Here is a 13769-nt window from a genome sequence, read left to right on the forward strand (position 1 = left end):
TGTATGAAATTATATACTTAGATAACTATTATCTTCTATAATTATTTCTCTCAGGTCATGAGTTCATGACCTGAGCAGAAATCAAGAGTTGGATGCTTAACCAACTGAACTACCCAGGTGTCCCAAATTTTAAGAATTTTTAAGTATATTACAATGATTATCCCCTTATCTGTTATTTGTGGTACACATATTTTTTACTAGTTTGTTGGTTGTCATTTTATTCTGTTTAATGTGTTTCCCCCCAGCAATGAATGATGATACTCTAGCTACTGATACTGCTTTGAGAAATAAACTGTCCTTTGTTTCTGTCTCAGAACTTATGTCTTCTGCCCATCTTCATGAAGTTGAGGCAGGCTAATTTGTTAGCTTGCAAGTAGAATAAAATCTTGTACCCTTCATGCTCTTGACAAAGATTGATGTGTCCTTTTTTATATATATATATATTTATATTCTTTTTTTTTTCCTACAGGATTTTTTTCCTCACTTGCTTTGTTTTGTTCCTTCATGGTTTCCCAAGTTCCTTCATTTTAACCATTTCTCCCTCTGAAGTGTTACCTTTCTAAGACTGTTTCTCATGCCTTTCACATATACTTTTAGTTCCCTTTCTTGTAGTCAGTTCTGTGATCTAGCATTATGTTTCCAGTATTTTCACATATAGAATGAACTTGCTTTTTCTGATGGTGATTTTAGACAAGTCTTAAGCACACTGCTACCTTTTCTCTTCTCTCTTTAGTTCATTTTTCTTGTTTTCAGAACAGCCTTTGGTATCCATGAAGTCTTGCCGTGGGAGGGTGAGAGATCTTTTGCAGTGATTTGGTGTTTAATTTTACACTCAGAGATAATTTTTTAAAAAATGTTTATTTATTTATTTTGAGAGAGAGAGAGACAGAATCCCAAGCCGTTTCTGCACTGACAGGTGATGCCAGCCTCGATCTCACAAACCGAACCAGGAGGTCATGAGCTGAGCTAAATTCAAGAGTTGGACACTTAACGGACTGAGCCACCCAGCTGCCCCTCCACTCACAGACGATTTAAAATTTGTACATTCACTGCCTACTATGCTGAGGATGAGGGTTTATTTATTTTTCTTTTTGTGCTTTATTAAATATTCAGATGCTATGTGGGAAATTCAGAATTATGCTTTTACTTCATCCCAGCTACACAGAATCCTCCCCTTCAAAGTTTTGTTACATTATAGAATATAGATTTGAGCATGGTATATTCAATTTATAGGTTATTAAACGATTGTTGGTCAGTTGAATCTAGCAATCATTATATGCAAGGAAATGATATTTCACAGTTTTCTCTTTAAAGGTATTTTGTTGAATTTTTAAATAAAATATCACTGTTTTAGTTCCTTGAACAGTTTAGAGTCTATAACAAATGCCCAGTAAATATTTCTTGATTGATATATCAATTTTTCTTATACCAGGAAATTTATTAAAAGTAGCACAGTATGTGTATATATAAATATATATATATATATATATATGTGTGTGTGTGTGTGTATATACATACACACACACACACACACACACATATATATATATATATATATATATATATACCCCTATATATCTGTTGTATTTTTTAATGCTTTATAGGAGCATATAATCAAAAGGTTTTTTTCAGCTCTCCAAATTCTATGCCCTCCTTAGCCTTTGCTGTTGTATTTTGACAATTTTTTTTGCCATTCATTCTTCATCACTACCCAGTGAATTGAAAAGGGCAGATAATTTAACTCCCAGGATTAGAAATTAGAAGCTAAAATTTAGATTATATGACTTGCTTGGGTTGCAAAACTAATCAAAGGAGAAGCTGAGACAAAAAATGACTTCTTAACTTTGCTTTTGTCTGAACAGCATGGAATAAAATGGGTAACTCATTCATTGTTCCCACATGTCATACTTGAATTTTAACTTGCATGTGAAAAAACATATGTGGACATTTGGCCCAAATAACTTATAAGTTAGGATGAATTCTTGCTTATTTTCTTCTTAGAGCAATAAGTAGAAATTATATAGTTGAGGAGGAATGGTTTGACAGGAAAGAAAAATGTAAGATGGTAGAACGTTTAGTTATCCAAATCAAAGTAGAGTCTATGTGCAGGCATTTTGCTTTTTGAAAATAATCACTTCTCATTTATTATCAGGAGGCTTTCCGCCATAATATTTAGCAAATGGCAAACACTTCCGAAGTTTATAATAAAAAATACTCGACTTTCTAGACTAGCTGAATGAGTAGTCTTGCCTGTCTCTTGTAAATGTCAAACTTACATAATTGAGTTTTGCTAGCTTCATAATATTGTTTATGGCATGGCATATTGTGTATACACTCTATTACAAACATTAAACAGATTTGTCAACAAGTGGTGACAAAAGAATTATAATACAATCTCTTTGTGAAATTCATTATGTGCAGGAGGAAAAATTAGATGTTTTCCTGCCTGTTAATTGACACATGGGACAACTCCATGCCCTGCTTGAATGCCTCTCTTCATTAAAAAAGAAAAAAATTCGTATGGCAACAGAGGTATAATTCTGTGCCTGTCAATAAGAATTTACTTAATCTTTATGCTTCATATTAAGTTTAGGCTCAAATGTTATTTAAAAGTTAAGAAAGAGTAATAATGATGTGAAATATTCTGCACCAAGAAGTGATGTGGCGAGAATTGTGTTAGGGTTTTTTGCCACATGTTTCATTATGTGAATGGAACAGAAAATATTTTATTTGTGACTTTGGTTTTCACAAGGTATTACTATTTCTTGAATTTACTTATATAGTTTGTATGGGACCTAAATAATTATTTTAAAGTAAATCAGGAAAAACTATAATAAAATCCCTTTTGAAATCATAGCAAGTGAACATGTTCTTGGAACTTTCTACAGGGGAGCGAGGGTGTCGATTGATCGATCATGCACATGCACAAGTACATCAGATAACCAAATGCATAAGTGTATGTGAGCTGTAGAGTACAAAAGCAAACAAACCAAAAACCTGCTAAAACATGCCCTCAAATTCAGTTTTAAGCCCAAAGCTCTTATTAAGCTCGTATTAAACCCAAAGCTCTTTATTATTAGTAATAGTATTTTAATGTAATAAATTTTGCCTTGGATATTTTCAAAGGCATTTAATTTTTTTCATAAATTGTGTTAATTACCACTTATAAGCTGTTGATATTTTGATATGGTTATAATAGTCTTCTTCAGATCGTTTGTCATATACTGGGTATGATAAAGAAAAAAAAGAAATTCTTAACTTTTCTAGTAAGACTTTAGATTATAAAATCTTAGCTGAGCGTTACACATTTAGTGCATCATTTTTCACCATCTAGAAAGACAGATGGGTAGTTTGCAGTTTAAAAAATCTGTGCAGGGGCGCCTGGGTGGCGCAGTCGGTTAAGCGTCCGACTTCAGCCAGGTCACGATCTTGCGGTCCGTGAGTTCGAGCCCCGCGTCGGGCTCTGGGCTGATGGCTCAGAGCCTGGAGCCTGTTTCTGATTCTGTGTCTCCCTCTCTCTCTGCCCCTCCCCCGTTCATGCTCTGTCTCTCTCTGTCCCAAAAATAAATAAACGTTGAAAAAAAAAAAATTTAAAAAAAAAAAAAAAAAAAAAAAAAAAAAAAAAAAATAAAAAATCTGTGCAGATAGGAGGACAGATGGGTGGTTTAAATGTCTCCATGAAAATGTTTGTGTGGAGAGTTTGACTCCTGAAGTTGTACTAAAAATCCAAGAAATTAATTAGGAATAATAGAGTTCATATAAAAAGTAATATTTAAAAAAATGATTTAAAATATGGAATTTACTATGTAGTTATACTTTGTGAATTTACAATAACAATTAACAAATTAGAACACAGTACTTAAATAGTCTTGCCTGGTAGATGCTTGCCTTATTTTCTTATTATCAACACGTAGACTCTAGAAAATTTCTTTATTACTTTGAATCAATTTGTCTGCCTAATTGTATATGACCATTGGAATTTCTGTCAGAATTTGCTGAACTTTAAGTAACATATATTTAAACTAGCTTAAAAATGATTAATGAAATTAAAAAAAAAATAAATAAAAGGGCCTTGGAAAGGGCTGCTCTGGCAGCTTCTGCAGCAGGTGTTTGTCAAGTTTTCACTCTCATTCAGACATTAATGTGATTTAGCCCCCAGCCAAAAAATGGATTCTGATTTGGTTGGGTATGCACTTTGGCTTTTGAGTATTAGCTTCATATAGGAGTCTCATCCTGACTAGTGTGGATAGGGAGATAAAGGGATTGTTATTTTTGACGGAGGCTCTGAGGCTGGCCATAGATATGTAAACTGAATAGACTCTTGGGGACATTTTTTGAAATGTATTTTTGTAAGAAGGATGCCAAATAGCAATATTTGTGGGTAAATAAATATATTATTCTGTGGAAAAAAAAACTATTACATTAATTGAACATGTAGGAGAATGTGTTACTGAGAACCTTAAAATATCATTCATGATTAGTATTACTGAGGTAATTTGGTAATTACTAAGTTAAAAAAATTATCCCGGGCGCCTGGGTGGCGCAGTCGGTTAAGCGTCCGACTTCAGCCAGGTCACGATCTCGCAGTCTGGGAGTTCGAGCCCCACATCGGGCTCTGGGCTGATGGCTCAGAGCCTGGAGCCTGTTTCCGATTCTGTGTCTCCCTCTCTCTCTGCCCCTCCCCCGTTCATGCTCTGTCTCTCTCTGTACCAAAAATAAATAAACGTTGAAAAAAAATTAAAAAAAAAAATTATCCCTAGTGCTATACAGAATGACTTAAAATTTCTGTAGGGTAACTGAGGCAAAAAAATATATTGGGTTCTCAATGAAGATTTAAAAGAATTAAAAATTCAAATAAAAGAGAACTTTTTAAAATAACAGGGTATCCTTCATAGGAAGGGGAAGAATTATTTCATGAATTTATTTTAATTATATATTTAAAAATGTATATGATAATTGGCTCATGAAATAAAATATATTATCCTGTGAGTTGTAGTCCAAAAGTGAGAATATCCCTTTCTTTAGTGGCTCATGTTATTTTTTCTGATCCCTTCAGATCAGAACTGAATTAATATATTTGTTTCCATCCACCTGATGTTAGAACCTGTTTCTAGATAGCAGTGAGAAGGGCTAGGAAAGATGTCTGGTGATTAAAATATTTTCTCCTTAAGAAGTTCTTTATGTTATAAAGTAAAATAGGCTTTCTAAGGTAGCAATTTGCAAATAACTTAGGAAATTAATAATGTCCCCATATGCAGGAACCAGCTGATGGGCTATGGCTAGAGAATTATGCTCTGTAAAATAATTCTGTGCAGCTCCCTGGAAGTCAGTGGTGGTTCTGGTACTTGGAACCACTAGAATTTGTTGGTAGCAGGGACTTACCAGCATGCTGGAAAGATTTTCTTTTCCATCTACTAGATGCAGTTTCTTTGTCTGAGAACTGGAGGGGAGATGAGAAAGGCAAGCAAACTGTTCTCATTCTATTGCCCTGCCTGTGCATGTCTGAGGGTCTGAGGTCTCCTCTCTTCACAATAACACTGTCTTTACTCTGCTTTTGGTTCTTAGCTGGACACATTCTTCAACAGGGAATGCTTTTCAGACTCCTACCTATAGGGAATACTTAGATGGGTGCTGAACCTATGCAGAGTGGCAGCAGAGGAGAGCCTGTGGCGTCAAAAATTCTCAACATAGGGGTGTCTGGGTGGCTCAGTTGGTTAAACATCTGACTCTCTATTTTAGTTCAGGTCATGATCTCACGGTTCGTGGGTTCAAGCATGGTGTCATGCTCTATACTGACAGCACAACACTACTTGGGATTCTCTCTGTCCCTCTCTCTCTCTGCCCCTCCTCTGATTGCTCGTTCTCTCCCTCTCTCTCAGAAATGAAATTAATAACTTTTAAAATAAAATTCTCAACATAATAAATACTTTGAAAAGTTTATTCCCTAAATCTAATTAATTGATAAAGATATTTGCTTGGTTTACATTGAAAATTGAAGATCTGCTTAAAAATTTCATTTATTTAGGGGCTCCTGGGTGCATCAGTCAGTTAAGCATCTGACTTCAGCTCAGTCATGATCTTGCAGTTTGTGAGTTTGAGCCCCGTGTCAGGCTTTGTGCTGATGGCTTGGATCCTGGAGCCTGCTTCAGATTGTGTGTCTCCCTCTCTCTCTGCCCCATCCCCTACTCATACTCCCTTTCTCTTTTTCTCTCTCTCAAAAACAAATAAGCATTAAAATTTTTTTCATTTATTTATATAGTTGTTTATGTTGTCACTCTGTGAATATTTTCTGAATTATTTTAATAAAGGTACCACAAAAAGTTTTAGTTCATAATATTATCAATATCTCCTGGACTTTTCCTGTATCGAGTTTAAATTTCTCTGCTTTCAAGTCATTCACAACCTAAAACTGCTCTGCTTATACAGACATATTTCCTTCACTTCGTTAATACTTACTCTGTGAGCTTATTTCTTTGCTTGCCTATGTAATTTTGCTTGTTCTCTCCCCGTTTTCACTCAGTATTCCAATTCACCAGCGGCTATATGTTGAGGACTCTGTTTTGCTAGGTACTGAATTCCCAGTGTTTAGCACAGTTCTTGGTGGTGATCAGTGGATAATATTCATTAAATGAAAGGAAGAAAGGTGGAAAGGGAAGACGAGAGTAAGGAATTATTATATCCATTCTGTCTTTCTTATACCTTCCTGCACATGCCCCACCTTTTAATGTTTGTTTTTTCTACATAGCCACCTCTGACTCCCCTTGTCTTTATTGAAACCTCAAACACAGACCTCAAAATTTAACATTGTTTACAAACTTTGTTGTTTTCTTGGTTACACTGTTTCATGTGCATTGGTTGTTCCAATTTGTGTAAGCTTCTTGAAGATAAGAAAGATCATTTTTCTGTGTAATTTCATAAAAAAATTGTACATTAACTTTCATTCATCAAACATTTACTGTAATATATGTCTCCTTCATAGCAGCCTGTGTGCAAAATACTGACAAATAAGCAGTACTTTGTATAGAGCTGCGTATGTAGTATTATGCTCAATAAAATTTTGTCAATTACTCCTAAAATGTATGAAATAATATAAAATAGTGGTCACTCTGTTTGCATATAGTGAATATAAAACATCTTTATCTCTTTTAACTTTCTTCAACATTTTCTTCAGGGAAAGAAACCGAAAAGGCCAAGGAACGATACGACAAAGCCACAATGAAACTTCATATGCTGCATAATCAGTATGTATTGGCATTGAAAGGGGCACAGCTTCATCAGAATCAGTATTATGACACCACACTTCCTTTGCTTCTGGACTCCTTACAAAAGATGCAAGAAGAAATGATAAAAGCACTGTAAGATACATTTCCTATTTGGCATAAAGTCCCTTCATGAAGTGATTTCAACATTATTTTTTCTTCTAGTTAAGCTTTTGGAAAGAAGTTGTCTGTGTTTTGTGAACTTCATTATTGACTTAGCCCAGTGTGTATTTCACATCTGTTTTACTTTAGTCCTTCTTGATTTTCACTTCTCGTCTCCTTTCAGTTTATTATCATCTCCTAAACCTTCTGCCTAGCCCTAAGAATGGTCCTTCTGTTTTGTATGTTTTTGTTCTACTCCAATTAGCTGGGAATTTAGGTGAAAAAAAAATTCATTAGTTGACAAGTGTTAAGAAGTTAATATTTTCGGAGGATTGAGTGTTTAAATATTGAGCAACTGAGAAGTCCAAAGGAAAGAATTTTTTTTGTTAAGTTTTTAATTTTAATTCCAGTATATTTAACATACAGTATTATATTAGTTTCCAGTGTACAATGCCATAACTCAACAATTCTCTACAAAACTCAGTGCTCTTTAATCCCCATCACTTATTCTACCCATCCCCTGTCACACCTCCCCTCTGGTAACCACCTGTCTGTTCTCCAAATTAAAGTCTGTTTCTTTTAGACAGAGTTTGTCTCTCTCTTTTTGCCCTTTGCTTGGTTTTGTTTGTTTGTTTTGTTTTTAAATTCCACACATGAGTGAAATCATATGGTATTTGTCTTTCTCTGACTGACTAATTTCACTTAGCATTACACTCTGACTCCATCAAAGGAAAGAATTTTTTGAAGGTTTATTTGCCAACTTATTATGTAAAGTTAACATCAACAAATGTTTATTGAATTTCTACTGTGTGCAAAGCACGCTGCCTGTGAATTGGGCACAATTTTTGCCTTTAAGGAGCTAACAGTATATTCTGGCGAGTAAGTCAAGAGCACACGTTTACCATAGACATCAATGCAAGACAACAGAAAGATAGGCCATGTTTGGTAGAGCTCATCTCCTTTGACCTGGATTAGGTGATCTCTCATCTTCCCAGTAAAAAGATAAAAAATTATTTTTAGTTGACTTGAATAGGTAAACTTTGAAGGGTATTGATAAAATAGTAAAATGTCTACTTAAAATATTTAGTTTCTAAATTTAGTTATGTCTATTTAAATTAAATATTGTTGATTCAGAAATACTTCCTTTCCTACTCTCATGAATCAATGTTATTTCAAACTCTTCACATGAATCCTCAATAATGGCATCTTCATCATCGCTAGATGTCTTTTTGAGACAGTAGTTTCCTATTTTTTGAGACATAGTAGTTTTCTATAGCATATTATCTTTAACTTCTAAACAATTATTTTAGACCTAGCATTTAAAATATCCAAGCATGATGATTTCACTGCAGTTGAATTCCATGTCACATTGATGTAACGTTAGGAGGCTTCTTTTTTTAAAAATTCCATTTGTCTGAAGGTAGATATTAATAATGACCTCCATATCATATTATGGTATTGCTTTATGAGAGTTATCTAGATAGGCTCATTTACATTAATATTATTCAGTACTTTCACTTAATGTGGTCATAAGCCCAGGGATATTTACTAAGTCTGTTTTAAATTTCTCTGCCTCTTCTTTTTCTTTAAATTTTGTCAGGTGATTTCTGTAATCTTTCTAAACTAGCATTGCCTGAAACAGTTTAAATCTTTTTTTTTTTAAGTTTTATTATTTATTTTAAGAGAGCATGTGAGTGGGGGGAGGGGCAGAGAGAGAGGGAGAGAGAGAGGCAGAGAGAGGACAGCGAGAATCCCAAGGAGGCCCCGAGCTGTCAGTGTGAGCCTGATGTGGGGCTCAATCATAGGAATGGTGAGATCATAACCTGAGCCAAAATAAAGAGTCAGACATTTTTTTTTTTTTAATTTTTTTTTCAACGTTTATTTATTTTTGGGACAGAGAGAGACAGAGCATGAACGGGGGAGGGGCAGAGAGAGAGGGAGACACAGAATCGGAAACAGGCTCCAGGCTCTGAGCCATCAGCCCAGAGCCCGAAGCGGGGCTCGAACTCCCGGACCGCGAGATCGCGACCTGGCTGAAGTCGGACGCTTAACCGACTGCGCCACCCAGGCGCCCCAAGAGTCAGACATTTTTTTTAAAGTTTTTTTATTTATTTTGAGAGAGAGGTGGCGGGGGGTGGGGGTGGGAGGTGGGTAGAAGGACAGAGAGAGAATCCCAAGCAAGCTCTGTGCTGTCACTGCACAGTGCCAGGCAGGGCTTGAACTCATGAATTGTGGGATCATGACCTGAGCTGAAATCAAGAGTTGGATGCTTAACTGAGCCACCCAAGCGACACTAAATCTTTTTTTTCCTCAACTCAAACAATATTTGGCTATTTACAATAAAATAATTGAGAGAATATTAAATAAGAGAAATTTTGTAAGTAATAAATTTTTATGAGTGATGCTTTTGGAAAAGAAAAGCAAACAATGCCCCTAATATTTATATGGGAAAAGGCAGCATAAGCTTGTCCACACTTGTTATTGAGGCCATTCTTGACTGGGAGTATATTTTTACAGCATAGCACTCTTAAGTTGGAGATTAGATCTTTGCCACCCTATTTTGTACTCATTAGATACAGCTAATATATTAAAAAAATTTTTTTTAATGTTTATTTATTTTTGAGACAGAGACAGAACATAATCAGGGGAGGGGCGGAAGGAGAGACACACACAGAATCCAAAGCAGGCTCCAGGCTCTAAACTGTCAGCACAGAACCTGACGCAGGGCTGGAACTCACAGACTATGAGATCATGACCTGAACCGAAGTCCGACGTTTAACCAACTGAACCACATAGGCGCCCCATAGAGCTAATATATTTTGTGACAGTTTTACTACTGAAGGCAGGTAAGATGTGACATTTTTACTACTGAAGGAGAAGAGTTCAAGATGTCATTGAAGGTACGGAACCAGTTAAACTCTATAATTAAGACACAGAAAAGAGCAGAGGCCCAGGAGCAAGAGAAGAACCAAGGGATAGGGCATTTGAGGAAGTAGCAGCTACTGGAAAGAGACGTTGAAGAGATAGGAATTGATCCATAGTTCCATGTAATGGAATTGAACATTTCTATGACAGCATTTAGATATAGAAACTCATCAACACTGACCTTACATTTTGAGCATGTCAAATACATGTTGGAAAAAGTAATGCCTTATTCTAGATTGTTTGCTATTATCGTGGTATATCAAATGTAAATTGTGAATCTGTGCTTTTGTATAATCCCTTTACTTTACCATTCAGGTGTATGAAATAAGGTGATGTATGAAACCACCATCTGTAAATATTGATGTTACATTTCTTACGTTTATTGTTCTGAATTCATTTTGGGCTGTGTTTCCCTTGAAAACTTAAAAATGTTGTAAAATTTTATTTTTGTTTTCAGAAAAGGTATATTTGATGAATACAGCCAGATAACCAGTCTTGTTACAGAGGAAATAGTGAATGTCCATAAAGAGATTAAAATGTCAGTTGAACAGATAGACCCTAGCACAGAATACAATAATTTCATAGATGTTCACAGGTATGTATGTATAATATTTTCACTCTTCTTTCATTATTTGTGATATTATTTTTTTCTACCATATAGTATTTAATGAAATAAGATATTCTATTGTTAGGACATAGAATTTACAGATTAATTTGTTTCTAACTATTTTAAAAGTTCTTTCTCAATGACAACTAATTTATATAATTATTTTTATTAAAATTTTTTTAATGCTTATTTATTTTGGAGAGAGAGAGAGAGAGAGAGACAGAATGCGAGCTGGGGAAGGGCAGAGAGAGAGGGAGACACAGAATCTGAAACAGGTTCCAAGCTGTCAGCACAGAGCCTGGCGCAGGGTTTGAATTCACGGACCGTGAGATCATGACCTGAGCCTAAGTCGGACGCTTAACTGACTGAGCCACCCAGGCGCCACTGTATAATTATCTTTAAAAATTTGTCAGTTGTTACTACATCATTGCTTAAAACTGTATTTAATCCATGAAATTATATATATATTTTAACATTTCTATAGTGATAATGCTATGACTTTATATGTATATTCAATTTATGATGATATATCAATTACTTATCCATGCATACTTATTACCATTGTGACAGGAATGAACAGGTTAATAGCCATATTCTACAAATGAGGAAATTAAGGCTGAAATTACATGACTAGATCTTGGTGCCTGGGTTTAATTTGATTTGTTCTATTTGTATTTGCTCTACTTTGTAAACATAATTTTGGATAATATATATTGTGCCTTTGATGTGTACTAAGATGGTAGTATACTCATATTGATCAAAATTATTTGGTATGTTTTATTAGAACAACAGCTGCTAAAGAGCAAGAAATTGAGTTTGATATTTCCTTACTAGAAGAAAATGAAAATCTTCAGGCAAATGAAATTATGTGGAATAATTTAACAGCAGAAAGTTTGCAAGTAATGTAAGTATTTAGAAAAGGTGATCAGATTAAATATTAGTGTTATTATTATAGATTTACTTTATCAGATTTAAAATTCCAGTGTTTATTTTTTTACAAATAATGAAAAGTAAATTAAAAATGAACTGATTGTTGGGGCGCCTGGGTGGCTCAGTCGGTTGGGCATCCAACTTCGGCTCAGGTCATGATCTCGTGGTCTGAGTTTGAGCCCCACATCGGGCTCTGTGCTGACAGCTTGGAGCCTGGAGCCTGCTTCGGATTCTGTGTCTCCCTTTCTCTCTGCCCCTCCCCTGCTCATGCTCTGTCTCTCTCTCTCTCTCTGTCAAAAATAAGTAAACATTAAAAAAAAAAAAAAAAAAAAGAACTGATTGTTGTTTGGTCAGAAAAAAAATGTTTTGAGAAATATGTTAACTTTATTCATTTTGATCACTAATTTTGGTAATTCTGAAAATCAGAATTCTGTGTGATGTTATATTCATTTGCCCTGTTATTGCTGATATCTTATATTGGAATAATGGTTCATTCTTTTCAAACTTATTTATATATGTGTCTATATCTATCTGTATCTGCCTATATCTATCCCATTCATTGCTTAAAACTTTTTGGCAGAACTATTTTGGAAATGAGGATATTGAGTGTTAAAGAAGAGACTCATAGATATCAGAAGTGTTTAGTACAAAAAATTGACTTTTAATTGAGTTATTTTCTCTTAGGGATGTCTTCTTTAAAGACATAAATTCTTTCTTCATTTTGTTGTTTTGTTGCCTAATATTTTAAAGGAGTTTTGAGAAATCTTAATTTGTTTTTTAGTCCTTTTCAAATATTAGAGGCTATTAATAGCATATTTTTAAATTTAGAAAACAAGGCGTTCTACTTTTAAATAATTAACTCATCCCTTGATTGTTTTTAGCAGCAACACAGAGAAACTTGTATTAATGATAAGTACTGTATGTATTTGTCTTTTGAGTCAGAACCACAGCTAGGAGTGATTATGCACTCATTTTCTCTTCAGTATTGGACAGTTATATCATATGACCTGTTGGCACTTTATCTCAGAAGACTCAGCCAAAAGTCTCCATCTAATATAAACACTCTCCTTTCTATTGTTCAGTAATAGTTCAGTAATAGTAATAGATAATTAACTGAGTGTGGGACGCTGGAACTAGGTCTTGGAAAGGAGTTTAATAATTTTAAAGTTAGGCAGATGGGATTGAAGAAACTAACAAATTCTTGTTGAATCACCCATACAAATTGAAGGTTTAAAAATTATGGTGGATTGACTGCTGATGAGTGGAATGGAGGTGTGGGAGTACATTAGGGAGATTTTTCAAGCAGCCATATTGGGATTCTTGAAGCTGTTCCCAGGTTCTGAAGTCGTTCACAGGAGTCTCATTTTGGATTTAGATATTCTCTTATAATGTTAGCTGTCTTTAAACCAGTGGTCCTCACTGTCTCCAGGGGACATTTCACAATATCTGGAGACATTTTTCTCTATCAGGTGGGAAGGCACTGCTGAAAGCTAGTGGGTAGAGGCCGTGGATGCTGCTAAATGTCCTGCAGTGCATAGAACAGCCTCCTGAAACAAAGAATTATTGGGTGAAATGTTAATAGTGCCAAGGTTGAGAAACTCTGCTGTGAACAATAGAGTTGGGTTCATGGCACAAAATGGATAGTAGAGTTTCTCAATTCTTGTGCAGTGACAAATTTCATTTTTTGATTTCTGTGCTGGTGAAGGAATATGACATAAATTACTCCTGTTTTTTTTTATCATTCTGTTGCTCCCCCAAAATGTATTCATTTATTCATCAAAATATATTTATTGTATATTTCAGGTTGCAAGGGTTAATACCTTCAAGGTGTTTATGCTAAAATTTATCAACTTATTTTAATAAACAACAAGAAGGATGAGCATAGAGATATTGGAGTATAATAGGGTAAAATTAAAAATAGTTACCTGATATAAGCTTATGTAAAA

The 13769-nt window shown here is 34.8% G+C and overlaps 1 protein-coding gene across 7 annotated transcripts in view; it reads left to right on the forward strand.

The window, feature by feature from the left end:
- Window positions 1–13769, forward strand: part of FER (FER tyrosine kinase) — a 442286-nt gene that overhangs the window by 90928 nt on the left and 337589 nt on the right. For all 7 annotated transcript variants that reach the window (XM_023258902.2, XM_045034531.1, XM_045034545.1 and 4 more), the window contains 3 exons: window positions 7172–7355; window positions 10744–10881; window positions 11678–11797. In XM_023258902.2, the coding sequence (XP_023114670.2) occupies window positions 7172–7355; window positions 10744–10881; window positions 11678–11797 (442 nt within the window). The remainder of the gene's footprint in view (window positions 1–7171; window positions 7356–10743; window positions 10882–11677; window positions 11798–13769) is intronic.

Source organism: Felis catus, chromosome A1 (genome assembly GCF_018350175.1).
Source record: "Felis catus isolate Fca126 chromosome A1, F.catus_Fca126_mat1.0, whole genome shotgun sequence".
NCBI classification, from domain to species: Eukaryota; Metazoa; Chordata; class Mammalia; order Carnivora; family Felidae; genus Felis; species Felis catus.